The sequence below is a fragment of the Hypanus sabinus genome, chromosome 8 (assembly GCF_030144855.1).
Source record: "Hypanus sabinus isolate sHypSab1 chromosome 8, sHypSab1.hap1, whole genome shotgun sequence".
NCBI lineage: Eukaryota > Metazoa > Chordata > Chondrichthyes > Myliobatiformes > Dasyatidae > Hypanus > Hypanus sabinus.
In genome coordinates, this window is record NC_082713.1 from 17,713,615 (window position 1) to 17,737,381 (window position 23,767).

Consider the following 23,767-nt stretch of genomic DNA (forward strand, 5'->3'; position numbering starts at 1 on the left):
AGGGGCGAGATGGTAACCAGAACGGGGAATGGAAGAAGAGAGCAGAGGACGGGTGAGAACTTAATAGAAAAATTGATGTTTAATCCATCAGGTTGGAGGCTACCCAGAGAGAATATGATGTGTCGATCCTCCAATCGATTTTGGCCTCATCATGGCAGCAGTGGGGGCATGGATAGACATGTCAGAATGGGAATGGCCTCTGCCCCCCCCCTTCCTTTCCAGTCCTGATGAAGGATCTTGGCCTGAAACATTATTCCTCTCTATAGATGATGCCTTTCAACCTGAGTTCCTCCAGCACTTTTTTGTGCATGTGTTTCTCGAGATTTACAACATCTCTTGTTTTAGAGATGTCAGGTATTTAATGTCAGTCAGGTAGCTGACTCCTGCTCCTAATTCTTATGTTCAACTGATCAGGTTATTTAAATCCAAATTACCAACCTGTCATAGTGTAAGACAAACTTGTGATCTTCATACTGGTCAACTCAACCCCACTGAGCCTACAGCTCAGGGTGTGGACTATTCTGTTCAGTCCTAACTACAAGGAGAAGCAGCCTTTAACTTTACAAAAAAAATGTCAGAAATCAAACTGCCTGTGTACTTTATTCAGAATCTTGCTCATTAAATGAAGCAATTTCTCCTGAGCTATCCGCACAATGTCAATTTTTGTGCGTTTCCACGCTGAGATTTGTTAATGGGGGAAATCAGACTTTCGTCTTATTTGCAACTGATTAAGAACTGAGTCTAGGGATTCCTCTGAAGAGACGTCTGTTTAAGGCTGAAATTTACACCCGCAGGATACATTCTTGATCAGTAGTATCAAGACTGCAGCTAACACACACTGTTTCCATTTTAGAATATTACTGTGCAACGTCATATGACAAGTTTCTGCTAACGCTAGTTATACAATTTTGCAATTCTACTTGATAAAAATCATTGTTTAAAGAAATCTGCAGGCTATTAATCAAAGTTAAAGGATGTTTTTTTCTTATGGCTAAAATTGAAGAGAATGTTCCACATTATTATACACAAAACGCTGGAGGAACTCAGCAAGTCAGGTAGTATCTATGGAAGGAAATAAGCAGTCTATGTTTTGGGCCGTGACCTTTCATCAGGACTGGAAAGGAAGGGGGAAGAAGCCCAAATAAAAAGATGGGGGAAGAGAATACAAACTGGCAAGTGATTGGTGAGACCAGGTTAGGGGGAGATGTAGGTGGGTAAGGGAGTGGGGTGTGAAGCAAGAAGCTGGGAGCTGATAGGCAGAAGAGGTAAAGGGCTGAAGAAGAAGAAATCTGATAGGAGAGGACAGTGGACCATGGGAGAAAGGGATGGAGGATAGGCACCAAAGGGAGGTGCAGGTAAGTGATGAGAGGAGAAGAGAAAAGAGGGGATCCAGAATGGGGGATAGAAAAAGAGAGAAGGGGATGGGGGAGAATTTACCAGAAATTAGAGCAATTGATGTGCCTGCCCTGACAGAAAATGAGTTGTTGCCTCTTACAACTTGAGTGTGGCCCCATTGTGGCTGTAGAGAAGGCTATGGGCCGACGTTTCTGAGTGGAATTAAAATGGTTGGCCACCAGGAAATCCTGTGTGTTACAGACGGAGCAAAGGTGCTCCACATTATCTGTGCTTTGTCCAAATGGGGTAGAAGTTACTTCAGCTCATTGACAGCCCTGAAGTTGCAAAGCTGTATTCAACCAATCTGATCCTTTGTAGGACATTTATTGTCAGGAAAATTCCACTTACTGTAGGATCGCAGAAAAGCTATCCTGTGTGGTCATGTTAAACCTCACTACCCTATGAAACATTCCATCAAGATATGAAGATAATCTACCAGAGATATACTCAATACATCCAGGAGTGGACAGCTCTGGCAATATCACTCATGTCTTGTGAACATATTGAATATGTTTCTGCTGGGTCCCGATGAACTGGACCAGCGGCCAGCATGACAGCTAACCAATCAGAACAACGAGTCAGACCAATTCAAACGTGAGCGCTTGGCAGAAACAATGCTCAGCTGCACACTGAAGATGGCTCCTTGACTGGTGATGAGACGTTTGCAACCTAACCAACAGCCTCGGCAGCCAACCCGACCAATAAGTCGCCAAGCTACCAACCTTCTCTTTCATTTCATATTAAAGATATACTTTCAAGCACAAGATAATTGATTACGGGATGCAGGAGGAATTCAGTGGATCAGGTACCAGCTATGGAGGAAAACAGTCTGTCGACAACTTGGGTCAAGACCCTTCATCCAGTCAGGAATTTACCTCCCCTCATTGTGTTTATGTGCATCGTCGTGGCTATCCCTCGAGGTCGAGGATTATGGTCTTCATTCCATTTCCACAGAGCAAAGACGCCTGTGCGTGTATTTGTTTAACGTGTGCTTGATGTTGCGCTCCAAGAAGCACACAATACTTCACAAATCAACCAACTGATTCTAATGGCATGGAAACCATGACGATTGGAGCTGATGGATTTGTTGCCGCCTTCATCCGCCTTCACAGCCGTTGAGTTCGAAGTAACTTCGTCCGCCTGTTCCACCGTTGAGGTCTTGGTTGGATTGTTCTTTGTCAGGGACCTCACCCTTGACCTTACCGCCATGGGTGACCCTACCAGGAGCATAGCTCCAGACGGCATCGCTCTCGGGACCTCAGGACCACACAAGCTTCTCCACCTTGACAAGGTGACAATCCACGGAGAAGATTACATAGAAGAGTACAGCACAGGCTCTTCAGCCCATGATGATATGTCGAGGCTTTAACCTGCCCCAAGGTTGTTCTAGCCCTTCCAACTCACATAATCCTTCATTTTTCTTTCATCCACGTGCCCATCTGAGAGTCTCGTAAAAGTCCCCAACGTACCAGCCTGTACTGCCATCCCTGTCAGCATGTTCCATGCACTTACATTCTCTGTGTGAAATATTTACCTCTGACATTCCTCCAGTCATCTTAAAATCATGCCCTCTCAAATTAGCCATTGTCCCTTTGGGAGAAAGGTGCTGGCTGTCTAACCAACCCACACAAAATGCTTGAGAAACTCAGCAGGCCAGGCAGCATCTATGGAAAAGATTACAGTTGATGTTTCAGGCCGAGACCTGGCTGTCTACCCTATTCATACCTCCTTTCATTTTATACACCTCTATCAAGTCATCTCCTCCTCACCAAGGAGAAAAGCCCTAACTCACTCAACCTTTCCTCATGAGGTGAGCTCTAATCCAACAGATAAATTTCTCCTGCACCCTCTCTAAAGCTTCCACATTTTTCTTATAATGAGGCAACCAGAATTTCTGTGCTTGTTGTAATCCTACATAACTCCCATCATTCTGCTGTGGAGGTTTTCCCACCTCAACCGCTCTGGCTCTTGAACCAGAGGGGATAACTTCACTCACCCCAGCACTGAACTGTCCCCACAACCTATGGACTCACTTTCAAGGACTCTTGGTCTCATGTTTTTGGTATTTATTACTTATTTATTTATTTACTCTCTTGTATCAGCACAGTTTGCTGCCTTTGGCAAATTGGCTGTTTGTCCATCCTGTTGAGCACAGTCCTTCACTGATTCTATTGCGACTTTTAGATTTACTGAGTACGCCCGCAAGGAAATTAATCTCAGGATTGTACGTGATGACATTTATGTACTTTGATAATAAATTTACTTGGAACTTCATGACATTGATTATCTCAGCCTGCTAAATGAAGTGCGTCTACTTTATTCTTGGTTGGTGCGACTGTAACGAAACCCAATTTCCCTCGGGATCAATAAAGTATGTCTGGCTGTCTGTGTCCGGAGAGTGTGAGGAGCTTCTCGTTGTGTCAGTATCACCCCTGCTTGGGACTGAAGAAACAATACATAGTAAACACTTATCTCTTCAAGCAGAATATTCTTACCACTGAGCAGCACGGGGACAATCTCCCGGGGCACTGGTTTGCCTATTTTAATGGTTGGAGTAACATTAATTCATCCAGTTACTGCAGTTTTGAAAATAGAAGTTAGAGAACATGGAGAAATAGTTTATTCCCTTTGAAGAAAACAGTTTTTTTCTTAAAAGATGATGAAAAAACAGCAGAAATCTCAGTTATTACCCCTCAACCATCAAGCTCTTGAACCAGGAAGGATAACTTCACTCAGCTTCACTGACCCCAGCACTTATCTGTTCCCCATCCTACGGCTAATCTATGGACTTATTTTTAAGGACAACACAACTTCTTCTCAATATTCTAAAAGCCTACTTTTTAAGTTTGGACTACCTATTGTTCATATTGATTATATTTTTATAATTTGTTATATTCAGTTGCATTTTATTCTATATCATGCTTGTCATCACTTATGATTTTTAATTTTGTCTTGTATTTTTATGATTATATTTATTTATCTTTACACTCTATGTAAAGCACTTTGAGCCTGCATGAAAAGTGCTATATGAATAAAGTTATTATTTATTGCTTATTTATTCTACATTATTATTATTACAATTTTTGTATTTGCAGAGTATATTGTCTTTTGCACATTGGTCTGTATTCATTGTGAACCTGTTTCATTGATTCTGTGATCGCAGCAAGGTAGCTGCTCTGCTACTTATGAAACCCTGAGCTCGAATTAGGTCGTCTGCGAATATTTTAGCACTGGGTTCCCCACGAACATTGGGGGTGCTAAACAGGTTTAGAGGTGGCGCCCATCTGTCCGCGTTCCAGGCCGGTAGCAACAGCACTCCTCGCCGGCCGTGCGAGGCGGCTGGTGATCCGAGACCAACCAGTGATCCCCGGCACAAGGGTATCACTGCGCTTAGCCGACTGATGACCTCGTGTGGGTAATGACCTCACGTGCGTTCAAGTTCAACAGTGGGCGTGGCAGGAAATGAGGAAAGGTGCAGCTGACTTATATCGTTTCATATCGCCAAATCATATTGTTTCCTCGTGGCCTGATAGCACATGCTTTGCGGCCCGGTACCGGTGGTTGGGAACCCTGATATTGTGCTTCTGCAATTTTACTGTGAATGCCCACAAGAAAATGAATCTTGGTGTAGTGTATATGTAAGTTGATAATATATGTACTTTGAACTTTGAGAATATCACATAGAACAGTACAGCACAGTTCAGGCTCTTCGGCCCATAATGTTGTGCCAACTCATATCAACCAACTCCACAGTCAATGTAGCCTTCTTTCCTATACAGCCCATAACACTTCGTCTTTCTTATATCCATGTGCTATTTAAGAATCTTTTAAATGTCTCTATTGTATCAGCCTCTCCTACCACCCCCAGCAACATGCTTCCAGTCCCAACCACTTTCTGTGTAGAAAACCTACCTCTAACATCTGTCCTAAACTTTCCTCCACCCACCTTAAATGGATGTCCTCTGGTAATGGTCATTGTTGTTGTTGAGTGCCGTCGAGTCACTGTGGACTCACAGTGACCCTATGGATAGTGTAGTTGTCCGTAGGGTTTTCTTGGAAAGTCCAGTGCTGATACCACTACACCTGCAGAAAAGGTGCTGCCTATCTTTCTATGCCTCTCACCACTGCACGAAATGTGCTTCTGGTATTGATTTTGAAGTATCAGTTATCTAATAACGTCTGTAGGTTAGGCTGCAAACTGCAGGTATCTTCCATTTTATTTTTCTGTGAGTCTGGTGGAAGACTCCAAGTAACGAAGAGGCATTTCTTTAGCCAGAGGGTGGTGAATCTGTGGAATTCATGCAACAGACAGTTGTGGAGGCCAAATCATTGGGTATATTTAAAGCAGAGGTTGATAAGCTCTTAATTAGTAGGGGTATCAAAGGTTTCTGGAAGAAGGCAGGAGAATGGAGTTGAGAGGGATAATAAATCAGCCATGATGGAATGGCAGAGGAGATTTGATGGGCTGAATGGCCTAATTTTGCTCCTATGTCTTATGGTCTAATCTCTCTGGCATTTTTACTGGTTGCTAATAAAAGGGAAAACCATCCACATTTGAACCCATAAACTCTACTTATTCTTGTTCTCTTTTTGCTCCCACAAAACAACAAATTTCATGACACACGTCAGTGATAATAAACCTGATTCTGATTCTTATTTCCTTCTCCTCTATCAATTTTCAGAACAGCTTTAGGATCATCCTCAATAGTAACACAACCCATTTTCTCCAGCCTCAGAATCTCGTCATCTTCTGTAGCCACGGTCAAAAAAGCCAAGGAGTTCATTAATTTCTTGTGAAAAAAGTTAACGGTCGATATTACTGTCCCAGCATTATGTTTGCCTTGCTTTTCTTCACCATCACCCTGTCTTCCCAGATCGATGCATTATTTTATTTATTCCATTATAGATAGTAATTTTTTAAAGTATTGCACTCTACTGCCTGTGTTTGGCCCATAGCCCTTGAAACCTGTCCTATCTATGCACTTATAAATTTAAGAACCTTTTCTATCCATCTACTTATTAAAGTCAAATATTGCTAACGTGCCTGCCATCATCATCATCATCATTATGTGCCATGTCCTGTGACTTGGGCAATCATGGTCTTCCATCTGAGAACTTCTAATAAGTTCTTCAAAACGTTTGCCTGTCCATCCCCTTGATATTACTCTTGAATGTCATGAAATGTTGACCGGGACTTTTTCTTTCATCAATCAGCAAGCTGTTTGAGCTTCTCTTTCCTCAGTACATCTCCCAGATGTTTCGTGATTGATGGTATCAGGTCTCTTTTTATTCTGGCTTTTTGCAACACTTCCTCATCTGTTACTCTGTCCTTGCATGATATTTTCATTTTTCTTCTCAAATAACACATTTCTGCAGTTTCAGGTCTTTGATATTCTCCAACATTCATTTCAATATGATAGTGTGTGCCTCAACCATGATTTCAAATACAAATACAAATGCTTTATTGTCACCAAACAATTGATACTAGAGCATACAATCATCACGGTGATATTTGTTTCTGCGCTTCACGCTCCCTGAAGTACAAATTGAAGTAAATATAATAAAAATTTAAATTGTAAATCATAATTAGAAAATAGAAAAGGGAAAGTACGGTAGTGCGAGTCTGGTCCGGATATTTGGAAGGTACGGCCCAGATCCGGGTCAGGATATTCCACTCATTTCAAATGTGCACCACCCTTTGGAACTGGTGTTTGTTATCATTGTCATCTGTAGCAAGATACAGTGAAAAGCTTGTAATGCATACTGTTCATACAGATCAACTCTTGACTCGGTGCAGTAAGGCAGACAGTAACAGTACAGAACAATAACAATACAGTAAGAAGTATAAAAGCTGCAGAGAAAGTCCATTGAACAATAAAGTGCTAGGTCATAACAAGGTAGATGTGAGGTTAAGAGTCCATCTTGGTGTAAAAGAGGTCCATTCAGGAGCCTGATAATAGCAGGATAGAAGCTGCCCCTGAAATTGCCGATGCGTGCTGTCAGACTTTTAAATCTTCTGCCCGATGGGAGAGGGGAAAAGAGAGAATGTCTGGGGGGGGGGGGGTGGTGTCTTTGACTACACTGGTTGCATTACTGAGGCGGGGAGTCTAGTTCCAGTGATGTGCTGAGCTGTGCATGGAGAGCAGTTGCCCATACCAGACAGAATGCTTTCAATGGTGCATCAATAGAAATCTGTAGGTAAGGGTTGACGAGGACATGCAGATTTATTTAGTCTCCTGAGGGAGTAAAGATGTTGCTGAACTGTCATGGCTGTGACACCAGTGTGGTTGGACCAAGACAGGCTAACGGGCATATGTGAGAAGAGGCTACCCCCGATGTCCCTTTCACCTTTGATCTTAAACCTATGTCCTGTTGTTTTAGCACCTCCTCCCTGGGATCAAGACTGAGCTTTCAACTGTTAATGCTTATTCAGTCTACACAGCCTCTGCCTGACCAGCCAAGGGGTTCCAACATCTTCTGTCTCTGGATCAGATTTCAGGCTTCTGCCATGTTAAAGCAGACATGCAGAGAATGTTTCCAATAGAGGGGCAGTCTAGGACTACAGAGCACAGCCTCAGAATACAAAGATGTCCCTTCCAAAAGGAGATTAGGAGGGATTTCATAAGCAAGGGGGTGCTGAAACTGTGAAATTCATTGCCACAGATGGCTGTGAAAGCCAAGTTATTGGATGTATTTAAAGTGGAGGGTGATAAGTTCTTCATTAGTAAGGGTGTCAGAGATTACAGGGCGAAGGCCAGGAGAATGGGGTTGAGAGAGATAATAAATCAGCCATGGAATAGCAGAGCAGATTCAATGGGCCAAATGGCCTAATTCTGCTCCTGTGTCTTATGGTCTTATAGTCTAATGTCTCTGCACTGTTATTTGCAATGAACATCTTACATAGAATTACACAGGGACTGTATTCCCAAAGCTGGTTATTCCGTCTAAGTGGCCTCTGTTAGTGAAGATAAAAGAGACTACAGATGCTGGTATTGGGAACAAAAAAAAACAATACTGGAAGAACTAGGCATCTGTAAGAGGGGGATTTTTTGTTGATATTTCTAACAAGTTGCCTCTTAGGGGCATTAACTCAATCCAGGAAAGATGTCACATATTCAGTACTATAGTTGGACCTACTCCTGGGATGTAATACGGCCATGAACAATACACAGCAATGAAAGGTAGCATACATAGAGGTCAAAAACATAAGAAGATTTTTGTTCAGTGCAAGTTCCAACTGCTTAAGGATTAGATTGGCTCAATGGTGTAGCTCAGATAATTAGCAGCCTGAACACAGATGAGAAAGGATCGATCTCAAGCCTCTGATATGGGTTTCATTTAAATTGGAAGATGATTTTTAGATGGGGTTTTAGTGCCTGCTGGAATGGGACATGTTACCACTTGGGTGTGGAACTTTTCCACCCCATTTCAGCTCTTAGCTCTCCAATTACGAAAGCGGTTTAGGAATAAAGTGTGTTTTCTCAACCAGACTGGCAAGGTTAACCCCCAGAGCTCTCAAAGGAACAGCGTCGTATAAACAAAAAGAACACTTTGTGTTCCCTCACTGACTGTGACCAGTACTTCTGTATCTTTTAGATAAAAACTGGCACTCGTGTTTCAGACAATCTCTCTTATCAGTTGTGATCTGTGCAGAAATGTGCAGGATACAGCAGTTCAAAGTTAGGCAGGCCTTTGGGTTGAAAGGCTGGAGGGAGAAGACATGGAGAGGCTGTTTCCAATAGTGGGAGACTTACGGAGCTCAGGGAGAAGCCTCAGAATAGAATTACTGTACGTCTCTTTAAACTAGAGGTGAGGAATTTCTTTAACCAGAGTGTGACAATGATGGTGACAGAGATGAAGACAAGTTTGTTCACCCAGAGGATGATGACTCTAAAGACATGGTGCATACATAGTGGTCAGTACAGGACAGTGGCCTTGAGGTACATGGTCAGGCACAGTCTCCTTGGGTGGTAGAGAACCCAGAACGTGTAGTACCAATTTGAACAACGTCACCATCCATTCCTAGAGACACATAGCTGGATGTCAAATTTATCCAGTGATTTAAATTAGATTGCACATTAAAATATATATACATTTCATATATTATATAATATATATTACACACACACACACACGTCATTTAAGCCCATATGGCCTGGCGCAAGGATAATATCTCACAGGTATTTTCAATAGGTGGCCGTTTAGCAATATGTCTCTATAAAAGGAGGTTTAAGACACTCCTTCCCTCCACTAGCCTGCAGGTCACTCTTAAGCAAAGTGCAGCAATTGCTTAGCCCCCCCCCCAAAAAAATCAGGGCCACGTGAAGCCCTGGGAGCAGGTGGTGGGTGGCCATATGAGTAGCTGGTCCATATCGCAAGTCTTAGTCGTGCAACCACTGGTGCCAGCCAGATAATCTCTGAAGAGTATTGATAATGGCTGAGGTCACTGTCTTGTAAAGAAGAAGGCAATGGCAAACCACTTCTGTAGATAAATCTGCCAAGAACAATCACGGTCACCTATGTCATACAAGACGGCACATAATGATGACGATGATGATGCACTGTCAATATCTGTGGTAAAAGTATCCCAACTCTTCTCACAGAGAGAGGTATCAAGTGTGAGGGAGGGACAGGATGAGGAAGCTGGACTGAAATGTGCCCAGGTGGAGGAGATTTAAGGAGGGGTGTTCAGAGTATGTCCTGGATAGCTAAAGGCATGGCCACCTTTGATTGAGAATGAAGCATGGAATGGAGGAGATAAAGACTATCAGATAAATGGATTGAGCTCAGGTTGTTTTAGTAACCGAGGTAATTGCCTTCAGTCTTGTCACTTTAGCTATTCCTTCCATCCCTGGCAGGCTTTACAGATTGCAGCGAGACATGTAGTGGTAGCGGTAATTGAACATGCAGTGAAGCCACCTCATTTCACATTTTTGTGGAGAAAGATCACTGGAGACACTATTAAACAAGTAATACTTAACATTAATGACTTAATCCATAACTCACATGTTGCAAAGATGTAACCATATTGCAGGCTGGGCTTGAATTATTTTCTTTCATTGATTTCTGGATGAATATTAATAGTGCCTATGAATATGAGCCTTTTATTTTGATAAAGATTGTCCTTTTCATATTGCTGATTGATTTGCAGTTTACGCAATGCGATTGCCACTGTTTGCTCTGGTTTGCTTCAATGGTCCTGTTCACTGCATCCTACGCCAAGCTGATCTCCACTAAATGGCTTAGTGTGGTGGAGGAAAACTTGCCATGGGGATAACTTGTTGAGAGACCAATGCGTGTACTTTGTGTCTGATTTCCAGGGCCTTGGCAGCTGGAGGCAGAACTGACAAAGGTTTTGGAGGTGGAGCGATTAAATTTGAGAATGAAGAGTTGAAGGAGGACAGATGTCCCAGAGAGTCTGTGTGGTTCCTGAGGATTATTCCAGCAATGAAGGGGTTAGCATATGAGAAGCGTTTGGCAGCTTTGAGCCTGTACTCACTGGAATTTAGAAGAAGGTGGGTGGGGGGGGGCGGGAATCTCATTGAAATCTACCGAATGTTGAAAGGACTAGATGGGGTGGATATGGAAAGGATGTTTCCTATAGTGGAGATATCCAGAACTAGAGGGCACAGCTTCAAAATTGAGGGGCAACTCTTTAGAACAGAAGTAAGGAGGAATTTTTTATCCTGGAGTAGTGAATCTGTGGAATGCTCTGCCATGAACTGTGGTGGAGGCCATGTCTGGGGGTATATTTAAAGCAGAAGTTGATAGTTTCCTGAATGATCAGGGCATCAAAGGATATGGTGAGGAGGTAGGTGTATGGGGTTGAGTATCTGGGATCAGCCATGTTGAAATGGCAGAGCAGACTCGATGGGCTGAATGGCCTAATTCTGTTCCTATGTCTAATGGTCTTATGGTTATAAGAGATTGTAGCACTTTTGAGGGCCATGGCCTGAAGGTGTTCACCTTTCTGTCTTCTGAATCGAGGGACCATGTTATCCAAAGTCATTTTTTTCATTGCTTTACCATCTAAAGGAAAGGTCATGAAGAAAGTGACTAGTATTCCTTTGTGGTTTTGGTGGGTTTGGATGCCTTTATGGATTTATGAGGAGATTTAGTAGTTTGAGGTAGATCATCTGTAGAAAGATAGGTCAGATCAGAACTGATCAGCTCAGATTCATTTATATATGTCACGTATATCAACACATACAGTGGAATGTATCATTTGTGCTAATAATCGACACAGTTTACTATGTATTGGGACAGGCCACAAGTGTCGCCACACATTCCTGAGCCAACATAGCATGTCCAGTAAACAACAACAACAGCAAAACAAGTTCTGTCCCTCCTTCCTACCACCCCCACACACACAGTCCTCTAACCTCAGGACAGGCTGTTGTCAGCCTCCAATCTCCAGTGGACTTGGGCTCACAGACTTTGGGCCTTTGACTTCCACAGTGAACTCACAGACCCAGGACTCTGGCCACCAGGCCTCGACTTCCAGACTTCCGATTGACCGTTGGGCTTCGATTCGAAACCAGTTTGTTCAGGATAACCACGTTTGTTACCAACATTGCTCAACATTGAAACTTAGGACTTAAAGGTACATTTTCAAGAAAGTGACCAATTAACTTACTAACCAGTACATCTTTGGAATGTAGGAGGGAACTGGAGCACCCAAAGGAAATTCATCCACTAATGGGAAGAACATGCAGAGGACGCTGGAATTGAACTCTGAACCCCAAAGCTCTGAGCTGTAATAGCATCGCGCTAACCGCTACTCTACCATGGCTCCTAATTTCTTGAATATAATTCCTTGAATTCTACAACCAACTGAATACTTTTGAAGAGCTGGCTTTAGTGCCGTAAATATGGATTTGACTCCAAACTACTGAAGCAGTCATATCTCACTTCCACTGTAAGATTGTGTACATCTACAAATTTCTACCTTTTGCTCGGCACGTACATAGCTAAGCCTGCAATGTAACTTCCCGATGTAACTGTTCCACCACTGGAACAGTCAAGCCTAAAAGAACATGAACAAAGTTATCAAAAATTATAAGGGGGATCTTGGTCAGCTAAGTAAGTGGGTCAGGGTTGACAAATGGCAGTTCAATCGAGAGAAGAACCAGGAGTTTGACTAGCGTAGGACTTGTACAGTGAATGGTAAAGCCACAAGGAATAGAAACACAGAAAAATAGAAAACCTACAGCACAATACAGGCCCTTCGGCCCACAATGCTATACCAAACATTTACTTATTTTAGAAATTGCCTAGGGTTACCCATAGCCCTCTATTTTTCTAAGCTTCATGTACCAATCCAGGAATTTCTTAAAAGACCCTATCGTATCCACCTCCACCACCATCGCTGGCAGTCCATTCCATCCACTCACCACTCTCTTGTATAAAAACATGCCCTGACATCTCCTCTCTGCTTACTTCCAAGCACCTTAAAACTGTGCCGTCTCGTGATAGCCCTGGGAAAAAGCCTCTGACTATCCACACGATCAATGCCCCTCATCATCTTATGCACCTCTATCAGGTCACATCTCATCCTCCATCACTCCAAAGAGAAAAGGCCAAGTTCACTCAACCTCTTCTCATTAGGCATGCTCCCCAATCCAGGCAACATCCTTGTAAATCTCCTCTGCACCCTTTCTATGGCTTCCACATCCTTCCTGTAGTGAGGTGACCAGAAATGAGTGTAGTACTCCAAGTGGAGTCTGACCAGGGTCCTATATAGCTGTAACTTTACCTCTTGGCTCTTAAACATAATCCCACAGTTGATGAAGGCCAATGCAATATATGCCTTCTTAACAACAGAGTCAATCTACATAGCAGCTTTGACTGTCCTGTGGGCTCGGACCCTAAGATCCCTCTGATCCTCCACATTGCCAAGAGTCTTGCCATTAATGCTATATTCTGCCATTATGTTTGACCTACCAAAATGAACCACCTCACACTTAATTTGAGTTAAACTCCATCTGCCACTTCTCAGCCCAGTATTGCATCCTATTGATGTCCCACAGTAACCTCTGACAGCCCTCCACACTATCCACAACACCACCAACCTTTGTGTCATCAGCATATTTACTAACCCATCCCTCTACTTCCTCATACAGGTCATTTATAAAAATCACGAAAAGAAGGGGTCCCAGAACAGATCCCTGAGGCACCCCTTCCATACAGGTGACCGACCTCCATACAGACTATAACCCATCTACAACCACTCTTTGCCTTCTGTGAGCAAGCCAGTTCTGGATCCACAAAGCAAGGTCCCCTTGGATCCCATGCCTCCTTACTTTCTCAATAAGCCTTGCATGGGGTACCTTATCAAGTGCCTTGCTGAAATCCATATACACTACATCTACTGCTCTACATTCATCAATGTGTTTAGTCACATCCTCAAAAAATTCAGTCAGGCTCGTCAGGCACAACTTGCCTTTGATAAAGCCATGCTGACTATTCCTAATCATATTACAGCTATCTAAAAGTTCATAAATCTTGCCTCTCAGGATCTTTTCCATCAATCTACCAACCACTGAAGTAAGACTCACTGGTCTAACATTTCCTAGGCTATCTCTACTCCCTTTCTTAAATAAACAAAAATCATCTGCAAATCTCCAATCCTCCAGAACCTTTCCTGTCCCCATTGATGATGCAAAGATCATAGCCAGAGGCTTAGCAATCTCCTCCCTCACCTCCAACAGTAGCCTGGAGTACATCTACAACTTAACCAACTTGATGCTCTCCAAAAGCTCCAGCACATCCACTTTCTTAATGTCTACATGCTCAAGCTTTTCAATCCACTTTAAGTCATCCCTAAAATCGCCAAGATCCTTTTCCATAGTGAATACTGAGGCAAAGTATTCAATAAGTATTTCTGTTATCTCCTCTGGTTCCATACACACTTTTCCACTGTCACACTTGATTGATCCTATTCTCTCACATCTTATCCTCTTGCTCTTCACATACTTTTAGAATGCCTTGGGGGTTTCCTTGATCCTGGCCACCAAGCCCTTCTCGTGGCCCCTTCTGACTCTCCTAATTTCATTCTTAAACTCCTTCCTGCTAGCTTTATAATCTTCTAGATCTCTATCATTACCTAGATTTTTGAAACTTTCGTAAACTTTTCTTTTCTTCTTGACTAGATTTTCAACAGCCTTTGTACACCACGGTTCCTGTACCCTACCATCCTTCCCTGTCTCATTGGAATGCACTTATGCAGAATACCACGCAAATATCTCTTGAACATTTGCCACATTTCTGCCGTACATTTCCCTGAGAACATCTGTTCCCAATTTATGCTTCCAAGTTCTTCTCTGATAGCCTCATATCTCCCCTTACTCCAATTAAATGTTCTCCTAACTTGTCTGGTCCTATCTCTCTCCAATGCTATGGTAAAGGAGATAGAATTGTGATCACTATCTCCAACATGCTCTCCCATTAAGAGACCTGACACGTGACCAGGTTCATTTCCCAATACCAGATCAAGTACAGCCTCGCCTCTTGTAGGCTTAGAAACATAGAAAACCTACAGCACAATACAGGCCCTTCGGCCCACAAAGCTGTGCCGAATATGTCCTTACCTGAGAAATTACTTGGGGTTACCCATAGCCTCTATTTTTCTGAGCTCCATATACCTGTCCAGGAGTCTCTTAAAAGACCCTATCATATCCACCTCCACCACTGTCGCCGTCAACCCATTCCACACACTCACCACACTCTGCGTAAAAAACTTACCCCTGTCCTTACTTCCAAGCACCTTAAACCTGTGTCCTCTCATGCTAGCCATTTCAGCCCTGGGAAAGAGCCTCTGACTATCCACATGATCAATGCCTCTCATCACCTTATCTACATATTGTGTCAGGAAACCTTCCTGAACACATGTAACAAACTCCACCCCATCTAAACACCTCGCTTTAGGGAGACGCCAATCAATATTTGGGAAATTAAAGTCTTCCACCACGGCAACCCTGTTATTATTATTGACCATGTATTTACGATCTTCACCAATTAAGCTAATTTGAATGTTAATCAATCTTATTTTGCTATTTCATTAATTTAGTTTTGTTGTTTTGTTATCACTATAAGACCGTCCATCTTTGCTGATTTCATAATAAAGGATCAAACATACTACTTTTCTCATTTTTATTTGCAATTGTCTCCCTGATCTGGCTCCTCCCTCTTCTTGTCATATTCTTGTGGCCTTTGAATTCCTGTGTAAGATCACCTTTATATAAATCAACCTCAATCTTTGTTTGATAATGCTGACAAGAACTACATGGATATATTCTGTGAAATCGGCACATAAATAATTTCCAGACTATGTTTCAGAAATCCATCATAAGACCGTAAGATATAGGAGCAGAATTAGGCCATTTGGCCCATCGAGTCTGCTCTGCCATTTCATCATGGCTGATCCATTTTCCTCTCATCCCCAATCTCCTGCCTTCTCCCTTTATCCCTTCATGCCCTGACTAATTAGGAATCTATCAACCTCTGCCTTTAAAATACCCAAAGATTTGACCTCCACAATTGCCTGTGACAACAAATTCCTCAGATTCACCATTTGTGGCTATAAAGAAATTCCTCCTTATCTGCATTCTAAAAGGGTGCCCCCTAATCTGAGGCATGTCTTCTGGTCTTAGACTCACCCACCACAGGAAACATCCTCTCCAAATCCACTCTGTCGAGGACTTTCAACATTCAATAGGTTTCACCCCTCATTCTTCTGAAGTCCAGTGAATACAGGCCCAGAGACTTCAAACACTCTTCATGTGACAAGCTTTTCAATCCCAGAATCATTTTCATGAACCTCCTTTGAACCCTCTCCAATGTCAACACATCCTTTCTTAGATAAGGGGCTCAAAACTGCTCACAATACTCAAAGTGAGGTCTCACCAGAGCTTTATTAAGCCTCAGCATTACATCCTTGCTTTTATATTCAAGTCCTCTTGAAACGAATGCTAACATCGCACTTGCTGACATCAAATCCACCATAGATTACTGCAAAATGCAAGCAAACGGGACTAGTTTAGATGAGCATCCTGGTTGGCAGGAACAAGCTGGGCCTTCTTCCATGTTGTATTACAATCTCCCACCCCATCTTTATTTTATCCACACTTTCCCCACTTTTGCTGCAAGAGAAAATGACTGTATTTTGTGTCCATTGTCTGAAAGATGTTTTCAATGTGTGGGAAGCATTTTCCAAACTTTTTCTTAACCATATACTTCCTACTCCTCAACAGAAACTCCCACCCCATCCGGTTCCATTCACCAGCATCCCCTCCCAAGGAAGACGTCAGTGTTGAAAGAGTTTTCAGGCCATTGATGTATTCCTAATATGCTTGACTTCTGTGAACATTCTATTCCCGCCGTTCTAGTTTAATTCCAGATTTACATATATTTTCTTCCAGGGAACTTTAATATCGAAGACATGTTGGACTTTAACACCCCTACAGACAAGCAAACAACCAAACCTCCCAAGAGAGTGACAACCACCAAAGCACCAAAGAAAGGAGGGGGCGATGGTAAGTCAGTCAGATTGACTTGAACTTGAAAAGATTGGGGCAACAAGCAAAGTGATGGAGGAGCTCAGCAGGTCAGATGCTCCTTGTCTCATTGACTTCCAGATTCCTGTATTTGAGTCTCTTGTGTCTCCATCTTGAATGTAATGGACTGAGCTTCTAAAATCTCCCTGGTAAAGAAAAATAATGTGAGCCAATTTTCTGCTTCTCCACTCCCTCATCTTTCCAATTTGTTTATGCAAGAGTGTTAACATAGTAAAATGCCCCAGAAGCACCATCAAATAAAATCTGACACTCCACCATATAATGAGATATTGAAATGGGTTGTGGGTTTTCACAAATAAGACAGTGGAGTAGGTTTATGTTTGGAAATTAATGAAGCAATTCACTTACTGAACTCCAAAAAAACTGAACACAAAGTGCAGTAAAAGTCCTTTACGTAATTAGCTCATCACTTCAGACCAGCCTCTTAACATGAACCCCAACTGTGGTTGTGAACATTACAGGGTGACCAAAGGCTTTCAAAGATGGAGCTTTAAGGAGCATCATTAAAGTAGGAAAGAGAGTGTGGGAACAGTATACCTGGTAATTACAGAGACCTTCCTGTAGCAGAAGGTGAAGTTGCAAGGTGAAATATGGGAACTATTCTGAGTACTACATGTCTTTCAGGTGATATTCCCACTAAGCTGCATGGGTATACAGCAGCTGGAACTTTCTTTTATATAATATTAGTATAATTTTTAAATCTATGTAAATATAATTGTGAATAACCCCATAATTAAGTGTTAATGAATATAATCCATAAACTTTCTAAATAATAAATGTACCACAACCTTTGCTTTGGAATATTTTAGAGCTTCAACGTGTTTACATTATTAGTGTCTCAAGTTATAACACTGTTACAAATTATAACATTAAACACAGAATGGAAGTTGGGAGCTCATTTTTTAACAAACCATTGGCCTGCTGAATGCAGATGCCATCTAGTCAAAACATTTTACTTTTACCTTTGTGCCTGTCAGTTGTTTTGACTGCCTGACATCATTTAAGCTGTGATTTGTGTTTGCTTCTAAGTTGTGAGTTCAGGTTTAATTATCTTTCCACTATACACGAATAGGTTCAATAGGTACATTTAATGTCAGAGAAATGTATACAATATGCATCATGAATACCCATGAATACAGCCAGTGAAACACCATTATTCCAGGGCCAAGGTGAAAACACAGTATCAACAGTCATACATAGCACAAGGCTCACATAAGATAGCAAGCATATATATAAGATATCCGTAAAATACAGTAAAACCCTGAGTCCATGAATGTTGCAGCAATCTGCAATCAAACACAATACAGCTTGTCTTCTGCTGAGCGAACACTGGGGGGCAGCATCGACTCCAGCTTGGATGCCACGCCACACCGCCTTCAGTGGAGCGCAGCGACTCCCACACCCGCCTGGCTGCACTCCTTCCTTCCCCCTCCCCACACCTTCTTATTCTGGCTTCTTCACCCTTCCTTTCCAGTCCTCTCACAAGGATTCCAGCCCGAAACATCGACTGTTTATTCCTGTCCACAGATGCTGCCTGATCTGCTGAGCTCCTCCAGCATTTTTGCATATGCTGCTCTGGATTCCCAGCATCTGCAGGATCTCTTGTGCAGATAAATTCCTCGTTGGGCAAAACAGGATAGATGTTCGCTTAGAAGTCTCAAATGTATAGACATAATTACAGGATAAGGGAGCAGTCATTTAAAACAAAGGATGAGCTTTGGAATTTCTTCTCACAAACAGTGGTGAATATCTGGACTTCTCTACCCCTGAGCATTCAGCAGACTAGATCAGGTATTTAAAGAGGACATTTGTAATATTTTTCAAAAAATTGGGGAATTGAAATCTGCTCTCAGTGACCACTTCGTAAGGAACACCTGCTCACTAATGCAATTATCTAGTCAGTCAATCATGTGGCAGCAACTCAATGCATAAAAGCATGCAGACATGGTCAAGAGGTTCATCATGCTTCGGACTAAACATCAGAATGGGGAGCAAATGTGATCTAAGTGACCTTGACCATAGAATCACAAACAAGAGAAAATCTGCAGATGCAACACACACAAAATGTTGGAGGAACTCAGCATCTATGGAAAAGAGTACACTTAATGTTTCGATCCAAGGCCCTTTATCAGGACAATGGAATGATAGATGGTACCATGTGGGGTGGTTTGACTATCTCAGGAACTGCTGATCTTCTGAGATTTGCATGCACAGATGTCTCTAGAGTTTACAGAGAATGGTGTGAAAAAATTTTAAAAAGCATCCAGTGAGTGGCAGTTCTGTGAGCAGAAACACCTTGTTAATGAGAGAGGTCAGGGGAGAATGGCCAGACTGGTTCAAGCTGACAGGAAGGTGACAGTAACTCAAATAACCACATGTTACCACAGTGATGTGCAGTTGAGCATCTCTGAACGTACAACACGTCCAACCTTGAAGTGGATGGTACAGCCTGAAGACCACGAACATGCACAGTGGCCACTTTATTAGCTACTGAGGGCCAGATAATTTATCCTTTTCCCATTGCCTCCTGTATAGACAATCAGAAGCTTTTTGGGTACAGTCAGTATTATAAGACTGGGAAACCAAGTAGCCATTCAGATACAGCAAGACCCAGAAGGAGAGTGTGATAATTAACCAGTTCATTTGTCTTAATGATGCTAATTGAGAGACTCTCCTGTGTCTCTTTGTATATTGCCATTAAATATTCACTTGAGATGGTAGCGGGGCAAAGTTTAACATTTTGCCTGAAAGGCTGCTCTGTTTTGTCTTCCCTTCCATTAATTCCAGCCAATACTGTGTCATACATTTGGGTTTAAACCCATGACCAAGCCTGAAACATTTCGTTTGAATCAGAATCAGGTTTCATTTCATTGACATGTGTCATGAAATTTGTTATTTTACGACATCAGTATAATGTAATACATTAAAGAATTATAAATTATGGTAAGAAATATATTTTAAAAATCAAATAATTAATTAATTGGTGCAAAAATAGTGAGGTTGGTTCATTGTCCAGTCAGAAGTCTGATGGCAAAGGGGAAGAAGCTATTTCTAAAACATTGAGACTTGTCAAAGCTTTGAGGTTTTTGAAGTCTTGTGGGGATAGCCAATACAACAGACAGTTAAGATATGTAAGCAACTTCTGTCTAATCAGATTAACAAGTCCCGAAGTCAAGTTTGAGTCATGGAAGTTAGTGATATGATGGAAATGAAGCTCTTAACTTCTCTTCTTTCTTTCCAATTCTGATGAAGGGTCTCAGTCCAAAACATCAACTGTTCATTCACTTCCATTGATGCTGCTGAGTTCCTCCTGCATTTTGTGTGTGTTTTCCTTGGATTTTTCCAGTATCTGCAGATTTCCTCCTGTTTGTGTGTGTTTGCCTCTTATCTTGAACAAGCTTCAGCAGTTTTGAATCAAGTTCATCTCTAAGGAACTAAAGCACCTACCCCATACACTTTGCTCATGGACTGTTTGTCCCACTCCCATCAGGGAAGAGGATACAGAACATCCACACCAGGACCACCAAGTCAGAAACATTCTTCCCCCAAGCCATCAAGCTGAACAACACCTCCACCCATTAACCCATCCCACCGCCACCAAGTTCACATCAGCCACAGCTCTCCACAGCTCCTCAGCACCCTTCACTCAGCACTGTCACTTTACACTTAAACTCCATACCTCATACCTACACTGACACAGCCACATGCATTACATTGTGCTTATAAATCCTTTTATATTTATTGTGTTCTGTATGCTTATATTTTTTTTAACAATCATTTTGTCCTCCTTTACACTTGTGAAGAATGACAATAAGAAAGTCTTAATTCTTGATGTTCTCAGAGGTATTAATTCTGTTGGCTATGAAATTAAAGGAGATACCTTTCTGTATAGTGCAATCCCACAGCTGGAGTTTGCTGCTCTTGTAAGAGGTTGTGTATTGGTGGGTCCTCAGGTGCCTGTAGAGGCTGATCAGGGATCCATATATTCTGGTGCAGTGTGGGCAGGAGTAAGTGGTGGCCATGTCTGGGTCTTTTGCTTGTTCAGTCTCTCCTTTTACAGCTACCACTTCTCTGTGCAGCACAGTGGAGGTCACTCTTGTGTAGCACAGCTCCCTCTTGAACAGATTTCCTCCACGTGTATCTACCGAGTGCCATGTCTTCCCAGTTTTCAGATGTAATGTTGGATTTCCTCAGGCTGATTTTGATGTTATCTCTGAAGTGTTTCCTTTGCCCACCAGATGCTCCCTGACCTTCCTTCAACTGGGAATAAAGGATCAGTTTGGGGTGACGTGAACTGGGCCTGATCTGTCCATCGGAGTTGGTGCTGTTTTATCGTGCTGGAGATGTTGTTCATGCTGGCCTCCTCCAGTACACTGGTATCACTATGTCAGTCCTTCCAGCTGATCCTCAAAATCCATAAGAGACAGAAAGTGAACAGACTAACCTGATTCACTGCTTCTGCTGGGTTCAAATCCCCTTTTCCTAGCACTCTCACATCACTGTTTCTTTATCTTGAAAATGTCTCCATGAACCTTTAATGCCATAGCTTTTAATTTTGTGTGATCTCAATAACTGTTGTAGTTATCCTGCACAAATCTCTTTCCCTTTGTTTCTGTAGGAGATATTGGCCAGTCAGATTTCCTTCAAACTACCAAATCACCTCATAAAACCACCAAGGCACCTAATACCACCAAAAAAACACCAAAGAAGGGTAAGTCACTTTCCTCAATGCCTTGAAGCAGCGAAAAAGAGACTGGTGCAACGTGGTTCCTCATCTCAGAGGACTGCAAGGTGAACTTTGACTGTAAACTTCCAGCCCACGATGTTGTGCCGACCTTTTAGCCTACTCGAAGAACAACCTGACCTGTCCCTCCTACATAGCCCTCCATCATCCATATGCCTAAGAATTTCTTAGCTGTCCCAAATGTATTTGCCTCTCCCACCACCCCTGGCAGTGCATTCCACACACCCACCACTCTGTGTAAAAAAAACTTACTTCTGACATCCCTTTTGTGCTTTCCTTCAATCATCTTCAAATGAAGCCCCTCATAACAGCAACTGATGCTGTTAGCTATGTATAGCCATTAGTATGACCCGCACTATCTTGTACAACCACACAGACGCTCTGAGATATCTGTGCTTCTCCTAGCTCCTTCATTTACATTCCCATTGCCATTTGGCAGCTCTGCTAAAGCTAGGAAGTTCTTAAAACTTAACAAACCACCCCATATATTCTGAAATAGTTAAAAAAAAACAATGTGATAATCCCTAAAATTTAATCCTGGGAGTCCATCTATCATGTAATGGTAGTCCTCAGGATTGAATTAAGTCTTCTTGATGGACCTTATATGAGATCCATCGAGGAGAGCAGAGGGCTTATATGACTGCATGTAAGTTCTTTCCCTTTGTACTTCAACCTCTAGATAAGGAGTTCCCAATCTTTTTTTATGCCATGGACCCCTACCATTAATTGAGGGGTCCATGGATCCCACTGTGGGAACCCTTGTTCTAGAACCAAGTCCCAATTTCCTTTTAACTTTTATGATTGCTTTCTGTGCCTACAACATGCTAAGCTTTTCCGAATCTTCACTTTTTCCTACCTTTCCATAATCCAGAAAGTACTTGGATCTATCCTTTATAAATCTAAGTATCTTACATTTGCCTCACTGAAATCAGTTTGCTGTAGCCTTGCTCATTTATGTAATCCAGCAACATCATAGAGTCACAGAGCACTATAGCACACAGGTCTTTTGGCCCATCTAGTACGTGCCAAACTATTATCCTGCTGAGTCCCAACCTTGTAACCTATTCCATAATCAATCTAGCCCTTCCCTCCTACTTAGCCCATAACCCTCCATTTTTCTTTCAACCCATGTGCCTATCTAAGGGTATTTTAAATATCCCCAATGTATCTGCCTCTACCACCACACCTGTCAGTGTATTCCACAAACCCATCACTCTCTGGCATCTCCCTCAGACCTTCCTCTACTCACCTTAAAAGTATGTGCTCTGGTGTTATCCATCAGCACCCTGGGGAAAAGGAACTGACTCTCCACTCCACATACGCCTCTAAGAGACAAAGAGTACTACATGCCGAATTATTATTCCCATTGACCTGCACCGGGACTATTGCCCTCCATGCGCATCCCATCCACATACTTATCCAAACTTCTCTTAAATGTTCAAATCAACCCTGCATCTAGCACTTCCACTGTCAGCTCATACCGCTCTCTCACCACCCCAAAGTTCCCTCTCAGGATTCCAACAGACATTTCACCTTTCACCCTTAACCCATGACCTCAAGTTCTAGTCTCATCCATTCTGAGTGGAAAAGGCCTGCTGGCATTTACCCCATCTCTACATATTATTTTAATCACTTATAACTTTTTGCTTGCCTCTAGGGACATCACATTTTTCTACTTAAAATGCATTATTACCATCTTCACCCAATTTCCTGCCCAGGTATTTATTTCCTTCCTTTATCTAACAGTCTCAGATGGGGCACTTTCTGACATGTTTCCTAGAAATTCACAAGATAATTGTAGTAACACGCACAAATAACTGGTTCTCCATACAAGCCACATCCTTAAACCTTTCTCTGTCCACTAGTTCAGTCAGCTCCTCAAAAAATTTAAATAGGTTTGTCCGGTAATCCAGGACCATCTTCTCTGATCAGCTGAAAGTTGTCAAGAAGTTTAGTGTCTCTAGTCTTAATTATAAACTCAACTAATATCATGACAGCAGGTGCTGGACTAATTGTGTTAATAACTTCCTAGCACCATCCCATACCTATCTTT

The 23,767-nt window shown here is 42.2% G+C and overlaps 1 protein-coding gene across 7 annotated transcripts in view; it reads left to right on the forward strand.

Moving 5' to 3' along the window:
• cd99l2 (CD99 molecule-like 2) overlaps positions 1 to 23,767 on the forward strand; it is a 244,306-nt gene that overhangs the window by 163,531 nt on the left and 57,008 nt on the right. For 6 of the 7 annotated variants that reach the window (XM_059976738.1, XM_059976741.1, XM_059976737.1 and 3 more), the window contains exons 4-5: positions 16,815 to 16,928; positions 21,589 to 21,681. In XM_059976738.1, coding sequence (XP_059832721.1) covers positions 16,815 to 16,928; positions 21,589 to 21,681 — 207 coding nt within the window. The remainder of the gene's footprint in view (positions 1 to 16,814; positions 16,929 to 21,588; positions 21,682 to 23,767) is intronic. The other variant, XM_059976743.1, reaches the window with a different exon arrangement.